The sequence below is a fragment of the Anopheles gambiae genome, chromosome 2, assembly GCF_943734735.2.
Source record: "Anopheles gambiae chromosome 2, idAnoGambNW_F1_1, whole genome shotgun sequence".
NCBI lineage: Eukaryota > Metazoa > Arthropoda > Insecta > Diptera > Culicidae > Anopheles > Anopheles gambiae.
This window is the reverse complement of record NC_064601.1, coordinates 45,762,220-45,789,030: the sequence shown is the minus strand read 5'-3', so window position 1 is coordinate 45,789,030 and position 26,811 is coordinate 45,762,220. Positions and strand designations below refer to the sequence as shown.

The 26,811-nt window shown below is 43.9% G+C and overlaps 1 protein-coding gene across 24 annotated transcripts in view; it reads left to right on the top strand.

Moving 5' to 3' along the window:
* The window catches only part of LOC1278776 (polypyrimidine tract-binding protein 2), a 272,767-nt gene that overhangs the window by 166,925 nt on the left and 79,031 nt on the right, over positions 1 to 26,811 (top strand). Inside the window, exon 1 of one of the 24 annotated variants that reach the window (XM_061650470.1) lies at positions 1,203 to 1,225. The exons of 22 other annotated variants lie outside the window; for them this stretch is intronic. In XM_061650470.1, coding sequence (XP_061506454.1) covers positions 1,223 to 1,225 — 3 coding nt within the window. In that variant the 5' untranslated portion in view covers positions 1,203 to 1,222. Of the gene's footprint in view, positions 1 to 1,202; positions 1,226 to 26,811 lie in introns of those variants that run through there. One more of the 24 variants, XM_061650469.1, reaches the window with a different exon arrangement.

The window sequence follows — 26,811 nt, the reverse complement described above, 5'->3', positions numbered from 1 at the left end:
CGCGAATAACGTGTGCACGAATCCATAACACTTCGTTTATGTATCGCTCCGTTTGCGTTCGAGATCAGACGATGTGGTTGCAGGTGGATAATTAAAACAGCCAGCTCAGCATAAACGAGCGGGTGGTTGTGTGCATCATTCCTGCAGCCGGTACGGTACGCTGCAATGCTTGTGGAAGGGTGGATTTTTATGCATTTTTCTTCACCTTCTTCTATCTGATTATAACGCCTCTCGTGCTCTGGCTGTCTGCTGAATGCACATAATTGCAAACGGTTAACCTTGGGCGTCGTTGAATGTAGGGAAAGTGTAAAGCCGGGGGAAAAGCGGAGTTAAAGCCAAATGCTTGGATAAATGCACGCACAAGCAAGGCGGCTGCCTACAATGTGCAACCGCAAGAAGATCGATCTGGCTGAGAGAGAGAGAGAGAGAAAGAGATTGCTGCAGCGCACTTATTACCAAATACCACAAACGCTTGCTGCGTGCGTCTTTTGGCTGCTTCAGTGAGCTCTGGCGTACAAATCGCTTTGCTCTACGCGCAAACTTCACAGCCGGTTGGATTTTATCACGAGCAAAAGGGCAAATTAGCAGATCATTCATTTGGTGCGTTGTGTTTTCCTGTTGTATCGTTTCTTGTATTTATTTTTCCTTCGCTACATACCTTGTGTTACTTAAAAGTGGAGTAAGTAATTAGTCCACTTCGCTTGGAACGGTTTGTGCTGAAGGTCACGTATTACAAGACTCTGGGGAGTTTCGAGAAAGCCGAGTCCGAAGGGGCACTTTTGTTCAATTTATATATAATGCGTCTTAAGCACGTGCCTTTGGCGAACGTCTATCCTTAGGGCTATCGCTTGGTGTGCAATAATTTCTCGGTATGTGTTTGTAGGTTACAATGAAATGATTACCAGTATGGACAGGCACATACATTCACCGGAAACTAGCTGTAATTTTCGGAAAAGGAAAAGTGTTTAAAGGAACCTTGAACTATGTTTTATGTAAAGCCAGTTTATAGGTCTAGTATTTGAATGAGAGAAATAGCAATACACTCAATTCATTGCCAACTGTTGATATACTTGAAGTTTGTTTGCCTATTTGTAACTCACTGTGCTGTATGTTCTTTGTGTCTGATTGTTATTTGATTTCTAATGAAAGTTATTCTCTTTTTCCAATTTCAGGTAAGCAACAGCGCGCGTAACGCACATATTCGGCAAATCGGTTCTTGAATATGGTATGATTTTGAACTATAATTATGTTTTCCACTCTGTTAGATGCATTTTGTTTGAATCATTGGGTTTTGTATATTTTCGTGCCTAGATTTGACGTTACAATTGTGTATAAAATCTCAATGAGTTGGGTAAATGAGTCGTAGTTGAATTGCACTTAATAAGAGAGCAAGAAAGACCAATAGCAAAAAAGAAAATTCCTTTTTGACAAAATGTATAATGCACATGTTTCAAATCTTTGGAGAGTCAATCATTGATTCACTCCGTGTACAAAGGAAGAAAAACATAAAATGGAACTTTTTATTCTGCTAAGCAATGTTCCTTTATTTTCTTCACAAAGCTACCAAAATTAGGTTTTCGTTGGGAAAAATGGGAAACCCATACCCGGCCTGTAGCACTAGCCCCGAACATCGTACTTTACATTTTGACCTGCCAAAGGTGGCTTCCGTTGCTCGTGCCTCATTCCATCCGGGAGGGAGCCCAACCAAAAGTTAGTGGGAAGGTCGTTAATTATAGGAAAATAAATAATTTGCAGCAAACACCGTCCGACCAGCTTGGCCATGTTTTACCTCTCATCCCCCGGACGTTCCATCAGAAAGCGCATGGGATGGGGGAAAGTAGCACCATTCACCAAATGCTCGTCCAGGACCAGGACCCGTCTGGGCTGCTGCTGCTAATACTTCTCATCGCTGCCCCTTGCGACTTTGCTTATTTCGGCGCCAAGGTACCGGATTCACATGACTACTGCTCTGATCCCACAACCACAACCTCTCACTTTGAACCGGCCTGCGTTTTAGATGGTGGCTATTATTTTTGTTTTTCCACCGGCCCGGGGTTTCACGAACGTTTTCTCGGCTAGGGAAAACTTTTCATCTCTCTGCCGTACGAGCCGCTCCGCGCAAACATAACTCAACTTTCGCCCATCATAACTTTAGGCAGAGTGTGGCGCGGAGGGTATGCATGTGCCCTCGGTCCCAAACGAATCGGCCCCGGGAACGCCCAATCGCGGTGCGCTCGGGCGAAAAAGGTTCGGTGTATTGTTTTGCCTTCCATGGGGCTGTTGTTTTTCCATCAATTCGCAGCTGGCGTGAAGGGGGGGGGGATCTTTCGTTCGCGGTAAGAGATTGGTTCGACCATTGGCCAGCAGCCTGCTGCCGCCAACCATGGTTGTTGCGATGGTAGCGTTCATCTACGGCGTTTAAAATCCGCCTCCGCGGCACTTTCGCATCCTTTGGCCAAGCGTGAAGCGCGCCACCGCACCAAAATTAACCGAATAATTTTCAATGAACCGTAATTTATTCAAAGTTTTCCACCACCGAATCTAGCGGGCTCCCACCCCGGATTGGGGAGTTGTGTTGTGTTGTTGTTTGTCGAACGTTGTTTTTCAGCGGTGATGATAGATGCAAAATCAATGTTTTTTCTGTTTCCTTTTTTATTTGAAGAAATTTCAGCTAAAGAGCTAGAGAAGTTTTCCTTCCACTGTTTGTTTGTGTAGCCTCAGCTATCAGTGCCATCCAGTGAGTGAGGGAGAGAGCTAAATGAAGAGAGTGAAGCATTGGTGGGTACGTAGGGGACAAAGTTTTGCGTAGCACCCTTAATTATTCAACCGATCGTAATTTCGAACCCGGTTGCAAAGAGTTGTTTATTACGTGGTACGCGCGGTGGCAAATTTGGCAAAGGTTTACTGTGTCTTTTTTCGTTTCTTCGTGATTTTGTTTGCATATTTTTGATCATTTTAGATGATGACACAAAAGAACTAGTGTAACATAAAAATTGAAAGTTGCATGATGTTTCCCATGCATGTGTTGCGCAAGCATAGTTGGGATGATTTGAGAATTAAAATTCTCATTTCCTAATCCGTGCCATAAACACGTTCAATCCCTTTGTAAAGTGTGGTTTGTTGTTGGCAAATTCACCAACATAGCAAATACATGGTTGCTCTGTTCGGTGTGGTTCTAGCTTCCGGTTTGCCGGAAGTATTCTAGAAGCTTGAACCCTAACAAAATCTGTAAAAGAACCGACAAAATGCGAGACATAAACATAGCATTGGGAGGAAGTTGTTGCCTGTTAGTGGCCGTGGGTGGCAGTGTGTGTGTGAGTTTCTGTGTTTAAATAAATAATAAACACGCAAGCATAAATTATGGTTTTAATAAATTTTATAATTTGCTCAGCACGTCTCTGTTGAGAGAGAAGCAATACAAAGGAGTACATCTCATATTCACTCAGACACTGAAACATATACACTGAAGCGATGTAAAGGTGGTCAGAGTGGTGCAGCGTGTGCTTATTTTTGTGCTCGTGTCCGTTCGGGTGCGGCTATCCCCCCGTGCACGGGAGAACAATTTATACGCCAATGATTATGATGATGATGATGATGGCTAATGGTGTATAACCATCGGTTTGATATTCAGCGTACAGGGCATACCGGAGTGTCTCCGCACCCGCTGCCACTATCCTTCTAGGACACACAGTGATGATCGTTTTTTTTTGTACAGTTTTGTTTCATGCACTATTGATTTTGCTTCTGGGCTGGAACCGACATTGCCACTGATGTTGCAAAATTCATTTTCCGGTTGCATGTTGTTGCTCAGCTTCGGAGCAGCTTTGCACGCGGCACTGCACACCACCAGCTGCACCAGTGCTCTACGTGTGCCGGTGTTGCAGTTCCGGTGCAACAAGTGGAGAACATGTTTTGGAGTGCTTTATTATTTTTATCTTCTGTTCTTTCTCTTTCTCGGCTACTCGCCGATTCACTGTGTGCAATGTTTTATTGCTCATGCATGTTTTTAGTTTTTAGTTTCCTTCGTCTTGTTGTTTTGCAATATTCACTGAGCTGCTGTGCTGAATATACACACACATCGTTGAACCATGCAACATGTATTTGATTGTGGTTGCAGCTGATTTTTTATTTAACTTACACAGTTATGAAACTCAAGCTTTTGTGGATGGTTTTTGCTCTCTCACTCCTCCTTACCAGTCTCGATACAGACAGGGTTTATTGTTCAACTTCGTCCTGACAGTGTGGCGTACGGGAAGTGCCGCATCCTTTACCTTTCCAGCTTTTTCCCCTAAAAAAATGCCGTAATGTGTGCTACCTACCAACCGTCAAGCGCGCAAAGTTGCTCGCTTAAACAAACGGGAGCTGTCGGTTACGCTTCGGCTACCGAAACGCCTGCTCTACCGCTTCAACCTATGCTTCCGCCCACCGGACGGTTTATACCCCTAAAGGGATAGCACCAGAGGTGAATAATTAAAATTCATTCTACCACGTTCTTATCACAAACATACATACACAAACACACACACATATACAATGTGTATATCATCGCAGTGACGCGGCGGGAGGGTTGGTTCGAAAATAATTAGCATATGAAAATGTGGCTTACTTCATGCGAGCGCCTTGTGGGCAGACAATATCCATCGTCTTGCAAAAATAACGATGGATGGGTTAAGATTATGTGTTTGCCTCTCAGTTTGCCTGCTTGCGTCGTATTTCGTCCGTAAAACCGCGCCGAATTACGACAATGACGAACTTTGTCGCTCGTCTCCCAGGCACCCTCCGATTATCCTTCCAACAGGGAGGGTGTCTTGCGGCAAAAAACATACTGCCTTGCTTTAAACAATCATGTGAAATTTAAGCGCACGCATATTTGACGGCTGCTCCCGCTCCGTTGTGTGGCAGCATTTAAAAGTTCAATCCACAACCGCTGGTCTGGGGTAGGGTTCGGATCGATACCACGATGTATTAATGTTGTCAAAACCGGATAGGGATGGCTGGAAGGTGGTTCATAAATTATTATATCTTAATTACGCATTCTTGAGTAAAAGGTATATGTCGCGGGAGACGACCGAGAAGGCACAGAGACGTGTGATGGTTAATTTTTTAAGTTTAGGAAAGATGAATGATGCTGAAAATGTGTCATTTTACTCTGGGTTTTCTGGCGCTCTGAAAGGTCTTTTTGAAAAGTTTGTGTGTTTTTTTTATACAAAATTATTAATTATTTCAAATTACTCTTTCGACTAGAATTAATAGACGAAGCATAATTGTCTCAGTATGTTTGTTTTGTAATAAAAAATAAAGCAATAAAGCAAGTTTTACGCCTGCTAGTTAGGTGTAATGTTGTTGTACTGCATTCGCTAAAAGAGCTTTTATTCGTATTGATCGCTTAAAACCTAGACACTGTGCTGTGTAAGGTTTCCCTGCAGTCAATTTGTTTGTCACTCGTTCAGTGTCACGACAAAATCGAACGTGAGAACATGTGCATTGCTACCGATTTTGTAGTGTGTTACACTGCTCACTTGCGCATTTGAGACAGCGGTACACTTCTACACGTGTTTACAACTCTTCTGTATGAATGTTCCCACAACTCCTTCCGCCCCTTTGCCTGCAAATGGCCCTATGTAGGAGATAGGGTCAACATGTTTTGGTTCCGTTCGATGTACTCTACAGGGCGCCACATGTCCATGGCAATTGTGTGCAATTGTGCAGAAGCAGCGGGAAAATAAAACACTTATATTTGGATGATTATTTTTACACTGCCAAAAGTGGGACTCTCTCTCTCTCTCATTCCTCTTATCGTAAAAAAGGGGAAAATAATACTATTTTCGGACGTGGGTATTGTGTATTTGTGTGTCCTGTCTGCGGAATAATCCATGTTGTGCAAATCGGTGTCCATGTTTTGTGTTTACAGCACCTTAACATCGATTCGAATGCATCATCATCCAGGCGAGGTTAACGATCGATAGAGTGTTTCCCTGTCTGAGTGTGTGTGAGACAAATAGTAATAAAAGAAGAAGAATGAATACAGAACGGGGCCAGCATTGATCGTGTTCGGTGTGTTTGCGCGCGCGTGTGTGAAGCATCGTGAAGTACCATGCGCTTCCACCCCGTTGTCGGTTGGCATGCCCGACACTTGATTTTGTGGTCGGCGTAGCGAGAGGGGGCCGCTGAGTCGCACGAATGCAACGGCCGAATGGGTGCCGATGGGCCAATCGTCGGTACGTGACAATGTTCATCAACACTCGGTGCGGCAAATGAATGGTGCTGATGTGTTAATGTGTGTCTCTGCTGGTTCCCCTGGACGTTGCGTTGGGTGTGGGGCAGCGAAAGGCTCGTGGAAAGAAACATTTGGGCAAATGGTGTGGTAAACCAGGCTGTGTCTCTGTCTGTGTGTGTGTGTGTGACAACGGATAGAGTTGCTAGCATAGCTGTCACCACATCATGAAAGGTGAAAATTTTTGCTATTATTAATGGAAATGAAATATTCACACTCGAAGCGCGGCAAGTGATGTGCAGCCCGGGGATGGGGGCCCGGCATATATCGACCCGGTGTTGTTGTGTGTCCGCTTCATTTCGGTTCTGCGTGTTGTACCGTTTCCGACAAGCACATACAGTCGGCAACAGGAGGCCCAAAGTCAGGTAGCACCGATGGGAAGGGAAGCACTCCCATGTGGGAAAGCCTCAATGACAGTAGTTGCCAGTCATCGACCTCTCGTTGCCTGTGTCCGGAGTGACCAGAGAAAACCAAGATAGCAGAGGAATGAATTGAAGTGCAATCCCAAAAAGGAAATTTGCTTTCGGCAACGGGACATAAAACCTCGCCTCAACGCTCCTTGGTTGGTATGGTCTCTTGTTGTGAAACTCTGAACTGAGGAAATGCGGCGAGCCTCGATTCGATAAGTTCTAGCTGCGTACACTCTCTACTCTTATTGCTCAAGGATATTATTGAATGCATCGGTAGAGCAACCATGCTTTAGCTTCTTCTAATCGAACAACATCCGGATTAGGTGTCACATCAACGTTTACGTTTCATGCTTCGAATCCGGATATAGACTGGCTGTAAGGTTTTGTCTCTGTTGGTCTGAAGAAGTGTACTGCTATTAGATGATGGCAAATACAAAGAAAAAAAAACGAAAAGATAATCCTTATGCCCTCGTGTTATACCTGACAGTGAATGTTGGAGTTCATTCCGAAGACCTACTCTAAATTGTGCTTCTCGGAAGTCTAAACCGCCTTCAGCAGATAGTTTGCAATTTATTTCGGCAGTGTATGAAGCTAATGTACAATGCTTGTGTATGCATGCCCAATGTATAATCCTGCTGTACGGATGGAAAGACAAAAACGGCACAACGGCAAATAAGCATTGAAAATGGTATGCCTGGAACTGCCGATTTGAGGTTCATTCCTTTGCCTCTTTTGCATTTGCTTTGCAATCGTTCATGTGCCACAGGCGCATTGTTATTACAGAACGCAGAGCTGTTGGGAAGGTAGAAGATATGAGCATAGTGAAGCCACTTCAATATTTAATACGCTCGTTTTACGATACCAGGCTGCTCAGAAATGCAGACCCCGCGCTCACACAGCAGCAGTAGCAAAAGCGACGAAGCAATTCCACCACCATCAAATCCATAACAACTGGTAAAAAAAACGCTCTCAGACTCACTATAATAGTTCATGCCAAACCGAAGAACTCTCAGTGGAGCTTTTTTTTTTCTTCGAGTAGAGGTTTTGCAGGGGCTGCCGTAGGGAAGAAGCTCCATTTCGGTTTTCTTTTCTGTTTCAATGTTTATCATTTAGGTCGTCTGGATTGTGTAGCAGGGCTGCGTCTTTCGGCAGTGGACGAGCGCACACGCAGTGCGCTATTATTCATAACCTGTAAAGGCAACAAACCCAGCTCCCCGTTAAACCGCACCTTGTACATCCTTTTGTCCCAGTTTGTCACCGGTATGTTCTTCTTGCCATTTGAACAGATTGCATTCCATGGCAAGGGAGTGCAAAGGGGGTACTTCGAGCTGAGGAATGCCTGCCAAATGTGTGCTTGTGTCGTACACAATCGTAGAGTGAATAGAAACCGGTGCTTTAATGTCATGCTTTGGTTCCCCATTTTCTTCCTCCCGCTGCACCCTTCCATGCACAGGTAATCTACAGCACAGCATCCCGAGCGCGCACCGTAATCCTGGCCTGGCCTGAAGCGGCAAAATTGTCATTCATTTGCATGGGAAACTATTCCCCGGAGCATCTTTTCCGAGACAAGCTGCTCTATAAAGCTCCAGTGATGATGGGCGGTGATGGAGTTTGCACACCGACCTTTGGGGGTGTCCGTGTGTGTATGCGTGTGTGTGTGTGTGTGTGTTGGTTCTGGGGATAAAACAAGCTTAGGATTAAAGATACTACTTCGTTATGATCGGGGAAGAGAGGGTAGCTGATGTGTGCATGTCGCCTGGTGTGACGAGGCTCACGATGGTGCCATATTTGCCTTGATGATGGGCAAAATGAATAAATAAGTAAGTAAATAAAACATCCTTGCTTACCACGGGTGGGACGGGCAGAGAATGGGGTAAGTTCTCGGAAATCCGTACAGCGTACGAAAACTTGGGCACGAATTATGAAGCGTGGCGCCGGGGAGAGGGATTGTAAAAACGGGCGAGTCATAAACATAAATGCAAATATTACATTACGACTGAATCCTCCGGCAAAGGATCGAGCTGGAAACGACGACACAAGTCAATTGTGAGGCGAGAAGAGAGAGAGAGCAACCGAGCGGGTGTTGGAAAGGATAGCAAAGTGAACAGTTTATGTCGCGTGAGTGAGAAGTACACGACGAGAGGTACAGCCAACGCAGCAAGTTGACAATCATCACGATAAGGTTTACGGTTCTGCTAGAAGATGCTGAATGGCAGGGCCCAAAAACAGAGACAGCACTTATCTCCGTCTGCGCTTTGGTGAAGAGGAGAAGGATGTCGCCTTTGGGGGGTTGTTGTGGGGATGGTAAAGGGATGGAAATAGTACAAACAAAAGTGACATAATCAAAATTCAATCAAATTATTACTGTTGGCCGGTTAGAACGGAACGTTCAGACATGCAAACGTAACCCGCCGTTGTGGAGAATCAATTAGGTAGGGTTAGGGGTAAAGAGAGAGTGTGTGTGTGTGAAATAAGGAAAGCTTGAGAACGAAAGCAATGTTAGGAAAGGACCATTAACTTGAATGGAGATTATGTAGGATACCAGCTAGAATTGCAATACTAAGTACGAACGATGTTTTACTTCGGTTTATCCTTAATCGATGCCATGCGGGATGAATATTGTGAGCAAGTGTTGTCGGTTGTTTTTGCTATCGGACAGGTTTTATTAACTGCAAATGGTTCCTTATCGTGGGATCGGATTTGTCAATCGGAACGAGCTCTTTAGCAGGCCATACATTAGGAAACTCACAGGCCATCCTTGACATCCTTGCTGAGTTGTAGTTGTCTACGCTTGGCTTTTGCGAACAATGTGGTTTTACATCGATCAAATATCAGATGAAATATTTCGAAAAGCAGTGAGCAAGAGCAAGTGTCGCGTTCATTTTTAATTTTGAAGAACGTCATATTTCTCAAAACTTGTTCCTAAGCTCTTCTAAGAATGTTCTTTACTCCTGTCACCTTTGCAGTTCAAACAAGATAATTACCTTTCAGCGACTCGTGCAAGGCTAACGAAGGGCGTGATTTGACGTTGATACTTGAATGCATTTTGCGCTTATACGCAGCCTAGTTACCGACAGTTTAATTAGAATGTTTAGTAAAGATGCGCTATTGACGCCCGTAAGGCAAATGAAGCAGCTTAAGTGTAATTTAAATCGCCTGAAAATGCTACCGGCTGCGTAGCCTTGCAGCGTAGCTCGTAAGTTGAACATGGCACGACCTGTTCTGGAACGGATCCCTTCACCAACGGTATTGGTGGAACACTGTTTCATTCAGCGGTTCAGGAAGCTCTCGAGCGAAGATTGAATAATGAAGTAAAAGTTTTGCTGGTCAAAAATGCTTCCCTCGTGTGTCAGGTTGCAGGCATACTTTTCCTTCGCCGCCAAATTTGGAAGTCAGCAACACAGCCGAACTGGGGGAGTATTTTTTTATTAAAAAAGTTTGATACAGACGAAGATGTTTTGATTTATTTTTCTTCCTTGTCTGGTTTCCCTGGTGGAATGTGGTCTGCAAGATGTTAATATGTTTAAATTTTGGAACGAAAAATTAGAAAGAACAAGAAGAATAAAATACCAATGCAAAAAAAAAACAATATTTAAACGAAGAGAAAATCACGGCTAGAAGGCATCTTTGTTAGTCAGGTTTTAGTTTACTGGAATCACAAAACACATCTGCAGACCATTTAACTGAAATAAAATTATTTACTTTAAAAAAAATCTAACCTTAAGCTTTGCACACACAAGGCGTTTTTTTTTGTATTCTCGAGTTTCGCTCACTCAATAATTTGAGTGTTGGGTTGCAATTGAAATATAAATCATTATCCTTATCCTTCGTTTTATGCAGAAAAATTAAACTCCCACAAATACAAGCCCACACACAACGAAAGTGGGTGAGCAAAAAATGGGCTTCCGTTTGAAACGTAGCCCGCCCACCTCAGCAAGGAAACACTTTTCCGTCGACCTTCCCATGTTTGTCTTGCGCTGCGTTTCCCGCCCAAGACATTCCAACCATTAAGGGTCACTGGGGCTGAGCTCGGCTCCTGAATCGTGGTGTGTGCAACTCAGCAGGAAAACATTTTCCCAATTAAAGCGAAATGAAACCCATTCAAGTAAAAATAGCGATGAACAGCGGGTTCTCACCCGACGCATTCATACTCAAGCAGAGCAATACAAGTACACAAACACACACATACACACGCAAACCTATAAACAGAACTGTAGTGTGCTGATCTGTGACCTGGTCTCGTGCGCCTGTTGATGAGCGGTAGAAAAGCCTTTTTTTCCTGTACACCATCCACCTCTGGAGGAAATGAGAAGTTTTAGGGCAAAAAATCGTTAGAAATCGTATGCTTTGCCGTCTGCTGCTTTTTTTTGTTCCTCTGTCGCTGTTCCTTTTTCGCCCGTAACCCCTCAACCGTGTCACAGCGCTTCCACTGTACTTCCCAACGGCAGTAGTAGCAATATCAAAATATGAAAAGCCTTTCGGCCTGGCGGCTGGGCTCAGAATGTTTGCGTCAAAACGGGAAGGAAACGTTTCTGGCGGCCCTCTGATGATGATGGTTACGGGAAAACGCCGGTAAGGATTAGGGCAGCAAGAAATTATCACCCCTCCACCCTACCTCGCCTTTAGCAAGGAGAAGGAGAAAATGAAAACACAACCCACCTTTGCCCACCCGGGCTACTGATGAGGAGGGTTGCGTGGAAGACAGGGTTGGTGTTATGCAAAAGTGAATTAAAAATTACTGCCGCCTTTCGTTCTAATGTTGATTTTGATTTAGCATCGTCTTACCTTGCCACGGGAGCTGTTACTTGAAGGTTTGTTGATGCGTGTTGGAAAAAGGGGGAAAAGAGGGTGTGTTTTGTTTGTTTCTTTCAGAGGTCACCTACATCGGGTCGCGCGAGCAGCTTTTCATTTTAATTTATCATTCTGACCTGTCGCCCGGGCTCGGTGGAAATGAGGATTCATATATTTTTATTTGAAATTCTTAAGCGTATTGCTGCACACTGTCAGTGCTAAACGACAGGGTATTTACGGCAGCAAACCATAATGTAATAAAATGAAATTTTATAGGCTCTATGCAAATATTAAATTATTACAAATTTATAACGCTACATTAAAACGATTCATTTTACAAATTTGTAAGTTAAAATATGAGCACCACGCTCATGCTGTCGATTTTAATTGTAAAGCATTAGTCAAAAGCTGTTTGTAACTTATTCCACAAAATGATAAGATGTTAATTCTAAACTGTCTTTTCCACGCGTGTGATACGGAACAATTGCAACACTTGTTTCCTGACATTTGACTAGCTTTGCGAAAATTACATCCTCTGCCTTAAAAACTCTGATGTAACTTCAACTGTCGAACAAATCTTTCGCCTTTGACTCTACCTTAAAATGCTCCAAACACACTCTATCGCTCATCGACAAGGAGGACAGGAAAATCGTTTAATTTACGCTCCGTCACACCGAAAGAAAAAACTTGTGTATTGTTGCTGTTTTTATTTTCTGTAAAATATTGTTTTAAAACAACTTTTCCCAACAAATCCAATCTGCACTCCAATGCTGCTACGATAGGACCGACAGACAAGTAACGGTTGTAGAAATTGTTCATCCTGTCCCGTTCGGTCGCAAGTTATCTGTTACTTTTTTACCTTTAATGCTCGTTTATCTGTGCAGATTTCGAACGCAATACGAAAGGCTCTGCCAGTGAAGTTCAATTTGCGTTCATCTTGCGTTCGATGAGTGAGTGTTTTTGCACCTGTAATGCCATATTGTACCGTTTGTGCCGACGGTGGACACGGCGAACCGCGGCGAGCATTATCATCGCTGGGCCAAAAGTTGCACAAAACTCACTTACCTTTTGTCGTGTTTCGTTAGCTCCCAGCTCTTGTGAACCGCAATGCTTGGCAGTGCTTCCGTTTGCGAAGAAAGTCATCTCCCGTGATGCCGATGTGAAGTTTGACGATGTGGTGTGATTGTTCAGGGGAAGAGCGGTGAAGTGAAAAGTTTATTTATTTCACTTTTAATGTAGCCTGCTCGTGGGTGCATGGGGTGGGGGATGCGAGTCCATACGGACGACTGAACGGGATAGCGCAGATTGGATCGTCGTAGTCTACCGGTTTGTTTGTCGGTGGTGGAATGGTTAGTTTTTAGTATTTGCTGTCAGCGTACTCTTCTCCCTTCTGTCGCAAAAACAGACAACAGCCAGGAAGGGACTGCGATGACACTGACGATGTGCTGTTGTTTTGCTTAACCTGTCTGAAAGTTTTGCTACGTCCTCGTCGAATGAGCGGAGCAGCAGCAGATCAAATCAGTGAGTCAACGAGGTTTAATTTTTAAAGTTGTTCTAGACCCATCCCTATACCATGCTTTAACACCTACCTGTGTGTATCTCACCTGAAGCAGATACCAAAAGCAGATAGCATCGATAGGGACTTTGAGTCTACTGGAATGGAGAGAAAGTGTGTTTTATTCTCGCGCAACACTTTAAATTTAAGCCCTTTGATGTATTAAAGCACAAGTTGCCTCGGCTTGTGAAGATATTTTGTGTCTCTTTTTTCCATTGTTTTAGGAGGTCATAATGAGCATAATGCCATGGGCGGTTCGTTTGACTCCTGCACCTGTTAATATTTGTATGTGGAGGAGTGTATGTTTGCAGAGAGTACGCCAGACAGGTCGTATGTACTTTTACGGTTCCAATGATGCTGTCAAACAGTCTCACAAACAGTCTCCACGGCGACATTTAGAAACGATGTAACTGTGGAGTCCAATTTAGAAAAGAGAGATTCCCGCTATGAATTTTGCACGATAGACTCCAAGCAGCCAGTGTTGTGAAACACACATCCACACTACCTGAGCACAGCAACTCCTGTGACGCTTGCAATGAGCTTACAAAGCCTCGGTGCGCAATTTTCTACGGAAAATGGTGACGAAAGTAAAAGGCTCCTGTTGATGGCCTTCAGCAAATCGCTTGCTGGGTGACGTCCCCTTGATGCATTGTTCGTAAAGTGGAAGGATTGCATAGCGAGGGAAATAAATCTTGGTCTGGAGTGAAAGCGCGATCCCCGTTTTTCATCCCTTCCCAAATGACCGTCGGAAAGAGCGCAACGTGTGACAAGAGGACGGCGGGAAAAATGACCCTCCATTAATAAAGTTTTACCAAATCGTTTCCGTACGTTCAGATGGTGAGAGTAGTAGGTGTTGTTTTGCTGAACTTTGTGAGGAAAATAAATGCAAACTTTTATTATTTACCTGCGCAGGGCTTCGGTTCACGGTCCGTTTCAACGAGGTGCTATGAAACAGGGTACGGGCTTTCTTCATTTGTTCCAGAAGGATGCCCTGCCATTACAGAGGACGTTCTTGGCCGTCCTGGAGAGACGTGCAAGAATTTCTCCCTTCGCATCTGGAAAATAAAATGATACAAACGAAAGCAAGAGCTACATATTGAATGGGAGGAATGAATAATTTAATGCGCTTTATGTGTGTTTTGTTTTTCCCAGCGTGAGACAAATATCCAAGAAAAGGTGTCTCCTGGCGGGGGCGGGCGATTTTGCCATTAAAAATTAACACTATCATCTATTGCCGTGTTTGCGAGGAAACTGGTGTGTATTGCTTTCATCCCGTTTGGTGGATCGTTCTAAACCCACACGGACAGGTAAACTAATGAAAATGGGGGATCATTTCTTGTTAGTCGGTAATTTCATTTTCAACGTCGTCGGCATCCTGTGTAGCAACATTGTTGAAATAATGATTATTGTGCATAGTTGGTGCATGGCGTCGCCTAACGCAATGTTCATTGTGGAGATAAAACAGCACAACATATACATAAACTAATAAGACAGATGAAATCGACCTTGCAGAAAGAAATAAAGGCTTCTATTCATAAAATTCTTCCTACCTTGTTAAACACAAGGACTCTATAAGCTCTGCTTGAGTTGCGTATGGTGAAGGTTCATCATTATCTGGAGGTGCGTTACATTTGTGCACCATTATGAGTACAAAATCTACTGAATAACACACAACTGTACAACAGTATAACACAGCGGTTAAGTGTGATAGTGTCCTACATCATTACAACCGAGTGTGCTTTGTTTTCGTCTAGTGCACCTTTAAATAATTTGTCTATATATGTTTATTCGTCCTGTGCTGAATTCATCCGGATCCTTCTTCCAACTTGTTTGACGGCTGTCGATCAGTATGCACCGCCAAGCAGCGTATATAGTATTCTGGGATCATCCCGCACTCTTAAAGTGTTTTGTATGACTGTATATACAAAGCAACTAAAGAGCAGAAAAATATATTTTCTGGCAGCATACATGTTCCAGGTATTTAAGGTGTGGTGTAAGAGCTTTACAGAACTGTACTACTTATATTATGGTAAACGTTGAAACTGTTTGTGAAATGGCGATACAATTAAGTAAAATAGTCACTAGGCTTTCTTTGGTTTGTTTTGCTGTTTTTATGCATGGTTGAGCACATACAAATTACTTTGTATTACTGACTAGTAAATTCACAAAAATCTGAAAGATGTCAACTTTTTGCGCCATTTCTTTAAATACATGATACTGCCAAAAGATCTACTAAGTAAATATTTTTCAAAGTGATTTATAATCTTATGTCGTTTCGTTGTTTGGGAATATACCAAGATATGATTTATTCTTGTACATTTTTGTCCTTATGTCCGTTGCAATCAGTCTATAGTATTGGGTTATGTCAGATGGATGTTTACTTTAACGTCCCATATTATCGCCTATCTTCTACTGACAAGCCATAAGCGTCACCTCATGACCACATTTGTTAGTCAAAACTACGCGTAGGTAGTAAACTGAGCGAAGCAGGAAAAAGGTCATTAGATGTGAGGCCTACACAAACTAGACTAAAAAATTACATTCAAGCCCTCTTCAGGCGCAGGCCTGCATTTCCAGACCCAGGCATGGGTTTTGTTGGCGTTGTCGCTGGCTTGGATAGAGGTTCTTCTACGTTTTTTAATCGTTAGTGTCAGTCGTTACGTATAACGTTCTTGCTGCAGCATATTTGAGCTGACGAGAATGTACTCTTCCGCGAACACACTCGACGTTGCAATTGCAACGTTTGAAGGGTCTTGTTATTACCGTAGAATTAATCCCTTCTGTTGGGGAGGAAAACAACCCAGGATCCACCGAGCACCAGTCGGGTGAAATGGAACCAGCAGGAATGCGCCATGCATAGTCAACGACCTTCTAATGATTAAAGGAAGTCGGCCTATTTCCTTTGACGAAAGCAAACTAACGAAAGCTTTTCGTTCGTTGGAAATATTTTTCACACATTCCAAACAATTTACCACACGAACACGCGGAGTTGCTTTGTGTGTGTTTGATTTAACTTGTTTCCCTTACGAAACTTGCTCATTTTGACCAAATGCAAATCTCGCCCCGCAAACACAGCTGCTGAGCTTGGTTTGCAGCCGTTTGCTGTGTGAGGATATGATTTTTTTTTTGTTCCGGATATTCCCGTAACTCTTTTCACACTCCAACATCAACTCCTTTACATGGCTACGGCTGGCACCTGCTCGCATCTACTAAGCCTTGGTTTATGTGCTTGGTCGTATTTGGTGTGGGCCCTTGATAGGTGGAAAACGAGACCAAGTTACAGCTCTTAAGTAAGACAAGATTGTTATTCGACACGTCCGATGAAAGTAACAGCGCGCGTTGTACCGTCAGACTTCTCCCATGTTTATATGATGTTTCAAGTTGCATGTAAAGTAACGCGTCGTCTTGCCAGCAAGCGGTAAGGCGGTTCTTGTGTGCCGTGTGACTTAAGATGCCTTTTTGCAATGGAGATGCTCGTCGGTGGTAGCAAACTGTCAGTGCTCATAATTTTAGCTTCCCGCTACATGCGTTCTTCAAACTCGAGGTTCGACTTCTGGCGAAGCGCAGGGGCTACATAAACTGTGTGATGAGAGTGAAGTTAGTTTTTCGCAACAGCAAAAAAGTGCAACGGTTGTTGCTTTCCACGGGTGAGAAGGTAAATATTGCTTGAAGCGCATTGCTTTAAAGCTGGTAGAAGTGAACTGTACGATTTATTCTATGCAGAAGGGATGGTGTATGAAAGATTTGTGCGAAGGAACTGCTACTATCGTGGATACGCAAATTTTCCAGCCATCTTAATGCACTTTTCTGTAGACACCGATCGCGCAAGGATAAAGTTGAAGTGAAATGGGTGAATAGTTTGATAAGTCGTCTTTAAAAAAAAACAATTCATCAACTTTAAGTTAAACCTGCTGATGAAGCGTGCTCGCAAAAGTGGTGCTAAAAGTTTGCCTCAACAGCAACAGTTTAACGCACTCGGTGAGTAGTTGGGGGCGGTTCAGGAAGATGGAATGGAAAATTCTCCACTCTGCAACTCCAGCGTGCTGTTTTTAAGTTTGGATAAATCTTGCCAAAATTTGTTAAGTCACTTTTACATGAATCGTGCGGTGCAAGTGGAAAACGTTTCTCGTACAACTTTCCATCTATATTTGGTTGCTCTTTTTGAAGGAATGTTTATCCGGCCTGAGCCGCGGGAAAAGTTGTGAGTGGTCGCTTTCCTTTTCGTCAGAGCTACTGACACTGTCTTGACAATGTGTTCCCACGGGAGAGGGGAAGATAAGCAAACAAACAAACACGCGCAACGTTTTCCGATGCTCTCGTCCCGGTGGGTTTATGTGCGTGTGCGGATGTCAATGTAGCTATCAAATTAAGTGAAATGGACGTTTTGTTTGAATATTTGTACGCTCCCCTTCAAGTCGACAGTTTTATTTGTTTCCGCTCTCAATTTCCACAATCAATTCGATGTCGTTTTTATGCTCATAAGTTTGCCATTCTGCCGACAGTGGAATATGAACGATACAGCACAACTTTATCGGTGCGTTGGTGGATCCATAACTGATGTTTTGGTGCATTCGCAGGGTGAGGATGGTCTGTGGAAGAGATTGAGTTTTCATTTGAATTTTCCCACGAATGACACATAGACACAGAAGGAGGAGGTCAACGTATCGTGACACCGCGTTCATGGTGCCCTCTTATCGAATCGAGATCGATAGCGAACCGACCTATATAAACAGAAGCATATGATATCGTACACCCTTTCACGTAATGGATTGATAAGCGTTCTAGGTTGGATATTGGTTGATCGGGAAGGAAACGATGCTTCTTTCATCCTTGTTATTGGCTTTTGCTTTTACTGGCAAGCAGGATGGCAACGGAAAGTCAACAATTGTGCTGAAAAGTTTCCTTGAGTTCTGTAAGCCATTCTGTAACGTCCTTTTTCTCCTGTTTTCGCCGAAAAGCAACAGGTATGCGTATTCAAGGGGAAATACATTCTGTGACGAAGGGAAAGCTATAAAGTCTGCGCTTAGCCATGCTGTTACCATATTTAGTTTAGGTACGACAGGGTACCAATTGATATCGAATTGATAATCTTCGGACGCTTGGCTTTTCCACACCACGGTGCCGCCTCCTTCGGGGCGCATAAAAGTGAAATATGCCCGCACAGGGTATCGATTTGATGAAATGCGGAAGTCCCTTTACCCCAGAAAGTGCCGTAAAACAGAGCAGGGAAATAAAGATTTAGATGAGGTCAAATAAAAAGCTCAGAAGCATATCGAAAAAGGCATCGAAAAGGCCGTAGTAAGGCGAGAAGATTGAATATAAGATGAAAGGGAAGCACACTGGTTAAAAAGGTCGGCCTCTCTAGGTCAGCATTAGGAGCAAAGTTTGAGGGCGTGAAGGACAAACGGAGAGACGGGGAATAAAAAGGGGAGAAACAGAAGAGTGGTTCGATCGTAAATCCATCAGCTACAGGCACAGGTCAAGCGTCCTGTTTCCTCCATCTCTCCATCTGGCTGGCCGGAATCAAATGACTTTGCTTCACAAGGCACAGAACACACGCGCCGAATGTAGATTGAGTTGTTTGGGGTTTCGTTTTTATTTACAATCCCGTTTAGTGTAGCATAGAAATCATTGGAATCCATTGGTCCTTTTTGCGCATTTTTTTCAGGTTGTGCAGCTTTGGATTTTTTGATTGAAAGAGAAACTCGTTCATTGGTGAAGGTCTGCGGGGAGGCATTAAATCATTCGAGGCGTGTATGGGAGGGAGTTGTGTGAGGTTGCAGAGCTGCAAAAGAGTAAACAGAAATAAAATCAATCCCAATCTGACTGTGGTGGTCGTGGCTGAGATCGTAAAAATCAAGAAATGGTTCAAAACTGGCCACTAATCAAAGAACAATTTGTTGTTTTTTATTGCTTTCCTATGCCCATTCTCATGCAGCTTGGAAGTGTTTATAGTTCAATACAAATGTTAAGCTTTTTTTAAAGAATAACATTCATAATTTTATTGCTTTAAGCTAAAGCTTTTGTATTTTTATTTTTGAAGGCTGTGTGACATACATTCTACAACATACAGTGTTACATCCACATACATTGTGTGACATTTTGATGTCTGCATTTAATAATTGCGCTATAAAATGAATTACATAGGATAGTGCTTTATTCGATTAAACTGTGCTCGATTGCGTTGTTTATAGCATCGGAAGGCAGTTTAATTCGTTGTTCTGGCAACGAAACAGTGAATAGAAAGAAACGATCAATAACGTTTGTTTGCGTGCTACGATCGATGGGTGGATGACAGTTTCAAATAATGCAATTGCAACTTTAAAACGCTGCACACACGGCTCACACTCGCAAAAAAATCTCCCAAAAATTAACCCTCCATCGACAGCTGGCTCGTGCGCATTTGTTTATGCTGCGCTATTTTGGCGCTTCTAGAAAATGATAAATGATGGATGGGTGAAAATGCAGCTATGCAGGGAAGGGAACGTCAGGGAACGGCAGGGATAGTAAATGTTGAACCCTTTGCCCCAAAACACCAGGCTCCGGTGATGAATGGACAAACGGTGATCGATAGTTGTGCAATGTGTGCAGCTGCACGTCTCACAACAGAAGCGCATCGTGTCGTAAATTTTAGCCTATAAATATGTAAATTAGTCCGTTTGACGATGAATAAATAATGATTGATTTATTGATTTGATACTGCTGCTGCGATGCGCGTCCTGGTACGCATAAGGCACACACAAACACACACGCACGTGCTCTGCTGAACACGGACAATCATCGCACACGCATTTGGGGGGGCAATACACTGCCGGTGACACAAACAGCCAATGGTAAACGGTGGAGGGCGTTCCAGGTTTGCAACGCGTATTGTGGGCGCCTATCTGCGCTTAAGTGTAGCTTACAAACCCAATTGTCGAAAACCGTGTTTGGGCAACACCGGCTAGACGCAGCGAAGCCTTTGGTTCACACATACCCCAATACGTCTATTAAAATTACTGTATTATAACCTCAAAATTGTGTCAGCGTATATCGCGTGATGCGACAATATTTGCGGCCTCCTGGTGGTGGTGGTGCGTGGTTGAGCATGAGTCGGTGAGACAACACTGACACATTTTACTGCACAGGGCTGCTTTGTGGACGTTACCAAATCCTGCCCTGCCTGGTTCATGCACAGTCGCGAGTCTCTTCCCCCCCGCCAACTAGCTGTCCGAACAATCAACCTTCCTCGCCTCGACACGCTTAACTTTCGCATTGCAAAAGGGCGCATTTCATAGCGTTGGTGAGATACGGGAAAGGATGTGTGCGCTGTGTGCGACCGGTGGTCTCCAGTCGCGGTCCCCGTCTATCAGTCGATCGGCCAGCCTGTCCGTCGCAAACACATCATGGTGTCCCAGGAGGGCGTAGGGCGCCGCAGGGCTATAAATTGAATTTAATACGGGGTGATGGGCGCCGCCACCCTGTGAAATCGTGCCGTACCATGAGTGGATTGCTGTGCACAGTCTGTGCTGTGCGGCGCATGTGGTTGCGGCGATTTGGAAGACATACGAGTGCGTGTGTCAGTGGTGCGAGCTCGTTCATATTCTCTTCGGAGAAGTTGTTAGGTGTTGGGCTGTAAACTCTTCAGTAATGGAAGGAAACCAGACATCGTGACTGTTTGGACAGGTTCGGAATAACATTATGATTGCGTTCTTTACCCTTTGGGTAAAGTCAGTACTTAACTTAAAGATCCTTTTATTTCAATAAGCTTATATCTGTTGTTATCTACTTTAGAATACTATTAACTGTTGGTAAAATAAATGGTTGTTTTATAATGGTTTGTCCACAGTTGTTGGAATAGTTTAGAGAGGCTTTGGCTCCAACGGAGTTCTTTCGCCTTGATTTGTCCACAGGCAATCATCAGTAAAATTACACAAGAAACAATAAGTTGCATGTGTTTGGTGTAATGGATTACTTGCAATCAAGAAAAATGTGTTCTAAATTCTTGAATACTATACCGCTAGATTATTTCGGTAACTGCTGGCTATTAACACTTTAAGCGCCGCGTCATATGAAATCGCACGACGGCTTTGTTCACCGCTCAGCTCTGTATCTGACGCTCACCAATTCTCTTGATAACGAATGAGGTAGGAAAGAGAGAACGAGAACGACATGTGCTACGCCGCTTATCGAAATGAAACAAAAGAGTGATAATAGTCGCACGAACAATAATCGCTCTCATCGCTCTCTTGTCATGCGCTACGTGCTCACTCGCAAACTGTGACGTCAGGCCGGCGGTCAAAGTGTTAAAAAGCAATCCTATCATTGACGTGTCTGTTCCATTAACGATCGTCACATCAGCAATATATGTCCGCGGTGAAAGGTGCAAGCAACGTCCAACCCCACACCAATAAAAAGCAATCACATTGGTTGCATGAGGAATATCAAATAATTAAGTGCCGACATATACATATGTATCCACATGAAAACTCCCTGGTCCAATCTGCGACCCTGTGCGAGACATTGTTGCTTTCCTCGTACAGTCTCGACACACGAGCAATGGAGGCGCCGGGTTGCTCAAGACCGGTGATTTGTTTGTTGCCCTCTCTAATGGCTATTAAATCGATTCCCTTTACCTCAATATATTATTAAATGCGTTTTCATTACCACCATCACCTACTATCCCCCCTAGCGCCAGCGGTGTTGCTGCAATCCTTGCATTTAATCTTTGAAACACACGGGGATTGATAATGAATAATCAGGGAACAGTTCACAGCTCCCGAACATGGGCGTTTATTATAGATTGAACATAGTAGAAAACAGTGACCCAGCAGGAGGCCCTAGGTGCGTGGGGTTAACATTGTGGTAATTTTTGCTGAGTGCCCGGAAATGAAGCAATCACGCCACCTTTTCTAACCACAGCGCGGATTGAAATTACTGGCGTGCTCAATGTCTGTAATGGGTTTCGTAATCTAATGATAGCGTTTGTGAAGTAATGGAGGAAAGTTGGACGGAGATAGATATTTTTTTGCTCTAGAACTTACTGACTGCCAAGAAATGAACCGAGCATTAAGAGAATGTTGAAATCAAGTTGAATTGGGCACAGTCATTAAGGCAATCACGTTCAACAAGTCATAATAATGTATTTTTAAAATCTCTAAACGATTACTCTACAAGCAAATGGAAAATGCGCATAACAGTATGAAACTCATTACGTTTGCAAAAGCAATGCAACTGAAACAATTGTGTTACAGCAACTTACCATAGTACATTATTACATATTTCCTAGAAGAAAGAAACAAAAAAAAAACTGGTCTCTTAATCAACCAGGACCGTTTCCAATTTTCCCTTTCGGCGCTTTGTCATAAATAGGATTTCGCTCTTCAGTGACACCACTTGACAAACTGTTGCACAACAAGGCCTGGGCTGCAAGACCGCTGAATGATATTTCCCTTCGCGCTCCGAGCAGTGCATAAGAATTTTAATATTTCAAAGCTCAGAAATAAAAGAGAAAACAATTTTAAATTAAATTTCTTCTTCGTTTGCCAACCGGCGGCCCTGCTAGAACAGTGGTTGGAGGTAGCCTCGCGGCTTTGTTTTCTTCGTCTTGTGTTTTGTTACATGCGCTGCGCTGTTGCTTCTGCTGCTTTCATGCTAGGCTCGGAAAAAAGACACGCTTATGCTGCTTTGTTTTTTTTGCCTTCCATTTTTATCCGCATATCCCGCCCTCCACCAGAAGCCGACTAAAATACAGAAGTTACTGAAAGATTAGGGAAAACAATTTTCCTAGCTGCCAGCAGAGTGTGCGAGGGAACGCGCGTACACCGAGATGGGAGATGATGGTGATAGTATGGAAACGAGCGCAAAACGAAAGCGTGCCGCGTACGGGTGCGCCTTCCTTCCCAACCCATCTCATCATCGAAAGCGAAAGAAGGCTCTCTCCGTTACCTGCTGGCTTTTTGTGATTTCATTTCTTTCTTTTGTTTCAACCTGAGCGGCTCCTTAAAGCTGCCGTCATCTACAGGCTCGCCGGGAGTTTTCTTGTTGTTGGTGGAGCTGCTTTTTTTCTCTTTCTACTGCACGTTTTTGTGAAGAGGAAAGACAAGCAATGTGCGTTACATTGCGCTTTCGCTTGGCTCCACTCTACTTTCTGTCCTGCCGCACGAGCAACAATCTGTGTAAGCAGCGTTAAACAAACAAGCGGGGAAAAGTTTTCGCACAAAAATATGTGCGGCAGGGAAGAAATGCCTTTGTTTTTTGGCTGGGGGTGGCCTAGGTTGTTTTTTTCTTCTTCTTTTCTTTGCTTTATCTTTACACGCAAACACATTGTGGATTGTGGTAGAGAAAACAGTGATAACTGCGCTTTGAAAGAGTCTTCGCCCCCGCTGGTTTTGTTTTGGAGGGAGTAAAATATTAATGGTTATCGTCGCGCCCGGTACGAATCTTCGAATTTGAAGTAGGATTACAGCGGGAAGGAAGGTCGTGTCGGGCCCGGGAAACATATTAAAGCAAGAAATTACCGACCCTCCTGTCCCATCTAACACATGTGCTTACTTTCCAATTTTCCACTCATACGCATAACATGTTTGTTGCCAATTTGCTTGTAACAGAATGTCTCCCGAAGTTTGTCATTAGGCGTAATAAGAAAATTCTTGCCCGCTCCGCACCGTCGTACAGGGTAGGAAGTTTAATCATTCATACATTTGTTATTGTTTCGGTTTGTGTTTTTTTTTCTTTAGCAGAAGAGCGTGTAACTTGAAACATTAAATTGATTTTCAGAACATCTCTTCGTGATTGTATCGTCGTTGTATGGCATGAGGGTTATTTTTCCTTAAATGAACGCAATAATATCCTTCACTGCTGATACAAGTGTTAATTTTTTATAATAATCATCTTTCCTTTACGGTACTAATTTGTTTTTCACTGTTTTCTCTCTTTCTCATTTTAGGTAAGTTTCAATGACACCGTAACATGGCAGTGTGATAAGCGTCAACGATTTGTGGCTGACTAAGAATGTGAGCGAAAAAGAAACTAAGTGCGTACCATTTGGGGAACATTTTCAGAAGCCTTGTCGCATTTCTGTCATACCTTCTCGGAGCCACCAACCACACCATTCACCAGAACGGCAAGTTGTCAGAGATTTTCGGCTTAAACGAGCAAGTTATTTCTTTTCGGCGTACACTTTCCGCCCTGTACTGCCTACATTTAGGCGTACGCACTGCTGTGCTGTGTTCACAGGTTCGACGCGGATGAGAGGAGATGGAGAGGGGTTTCTGGCAGGGTAGATTGAAATTTAAGGGTGTTATTATTTCGTAAGTACTTAATAAATTTCCAACCATGAAACATGGGCCACCGCACCCCATCGCGAACAGGCAGAGGCGAAGATAAACGCACGCGGAGCTCAGGGCGCTCGAAGGCGAAAAAAACGAGAGAAGGAAGAATAAAACAACCGCAGCATTAGCGAATGCTTGTTGCGCTTTTCCCGCGGTTTGCCGAAACGAATTCGATATTCACCGAAGGGTGAGATTGGGATGTAGAAGAAATGGAGCGAAACCGTCACTGCTAGCCGCCACCACCACCACCACCAACAGGTGTGGAATGAATTTTTCTTTTCCACGTGCTGCTCTCGCGCACCTTTTACTGCTGCTGGGACTTTCTTTGACTGAGTTCTCATTTTTCTTTTCCACTTTTTGTTCCGAACGGCGATGGGAGGCCTTCCCTTCACGCTTGTGAGCTCCTCTTATCCCATTCGTCAATTGAGCATATTTTTGTGATGCTGTGCACGGTGTTGTCGCTGGAAGTTGCGGGCCGCCCGAGCAGCAGCGTCACGTTTCGCGATCGTGGCCCATTTAATGATGTAATCCAGCTCCTAGGAGGATTAAGTAATTACTTTTATTGACAGCAAAAGTGGCCCGCGCTTTTCTGCTGCTCCCCCACTACACGGTAACACTGGCTGTGTATAAGACGATGGGGGCTGAGGTGTGTTTCTTCACCGGTAAATATATTCACCATGATAATGGCAGACGAAGTGATGGCACCACAGGGGCAATGGGATCTGTGGTAATTGTGGTTTCATGTAGTAAGATTGAATGGCGCGGATTTTAACACCTCTCGTCATCGGCTTAGGAGGAATATGGGTGGTAAATGCAATAAAATATGTTTTGCCGCTCCACAACTGTAGGTGGTTGTGGCACGTAATGTTGCTAATGTTGCAATGCTTCGTCGTCGACCTCAGGTGTGTGTTTGTTATCTTGGAAACGGTATAAAAATATCGTTTATTATGTGATAAAATCAATGGGCCCAAAATTTAAACCATAACGAAACATATTTAGAAGCATTTTTTCCATTATTCTTTCGTTTAAAGCAGGAAAACTTACATTTATTCACCGTAAAATTAAAAACAAACCAAATCAGGAAGAACATGTACGAAACCGCCGACTGTGTGATGCTTTAATATCGCTACCACCGCTTGCCACAGTACGGTTGCTGCCCGGTTGCATACCCTGCAGGCGCAATCTAAAATTAACGAACGCTAGCGCACCCGTGAATGCCCTTTTGAAAGGCTCCTAGCGCGCTCGCTGCTAATTGAATTTTACCACCCACTCCACCACCACCTTCATTCGTGTTCTATTTTTCATGAGCCAAAGAGTTTACTCGCTGCAAGCCTCAGGTTTTGTGCGGCACTTTTCTACGGCCACATAGCGCCATGGGCCGGGGTGTTGGTCCGGCCTTTTGCCTTAGCCAAGCGTTCACCGTTAGACCGTGATTAAATGTAATTAGCACTGTTTGTGCGTGGTAAGCCTCCTCTTGCTGTTTCCCGCCCTGTTCGTCGTCGTCGTTTGGATTAATCCTTTGAACCAATATCCTCCCGTCGTTTTCCGTTTTCCTCCTCGCAAGACGAGATCTATTCCGACATCCGATGGGGGCGGTGACTCACGAAAAGAAATCCTTGTCCAAGGTTCCACCCTGTTTCTTTAACCACACCGATGTTTATAGCTAAGCAGGTAGACACCGTTTCAGACAGACAGAGCCGTTTCTTTGTCTTTCAATACAGCGCACACTGCCGACCGAATTCGGGCGCGGCTGATGTCTTTAAACTGCCAACCGTTCTCGAATTGCCGGCCCGAAGCATTGCTCCGGTTGTCTCGCGCCGCCAGCAAATGATGTTTCTGTAAATAATTAAATTTAAATTTATGTTTATGATTATCAACCGACACGGCGTGGTGTGCTTTTGGTGGGCCTTCGAGGTGATTCCAGTCCCGAGTGTCGTGTTTACTCCGCCGTGTGTACGGCCGAGTCCACAGTAGAACGGGAAAAATAGCAACAAGACCTCATGCGGTTCGAGTTGCTTGCGCCGTCTCCTCGTAAACTAAACAGAAAAACAAAACTGTTGCACCTGAGCGCTGGCAGGTTTACGGAGTTGCTTCAAAGCAGGCCAGTTTATGGGATGTGTCGTTTCGGGGTCTCTGCTCGATGCCGGTTGGCTCGGTAGCGTCGTCTGGCACCGCCGTCAGTAGTGTAATGCACATTCGAACATACGGTGGCGATGGTCGCGTTTATTGGCTTTCAAAAATCGTTTTTCATAAAAGCGCTTTTATTTATGACGCCAAGCAACGCGAGGCAACGTCTGCCTGGGTGCCAAGCTGGCCAAGACTGTTCCTTTTTTTTGTTATTGTATTGCCCGAGCGGTACAAAACTGTTGCTTCGCGCGGTGTGTCTTTCTTCTGCTCGTTCGCTTCACACCGGAGCAGGATATTAATTTTATAGAAATACATCATCTTAAAACACTGCCACTACCTCCG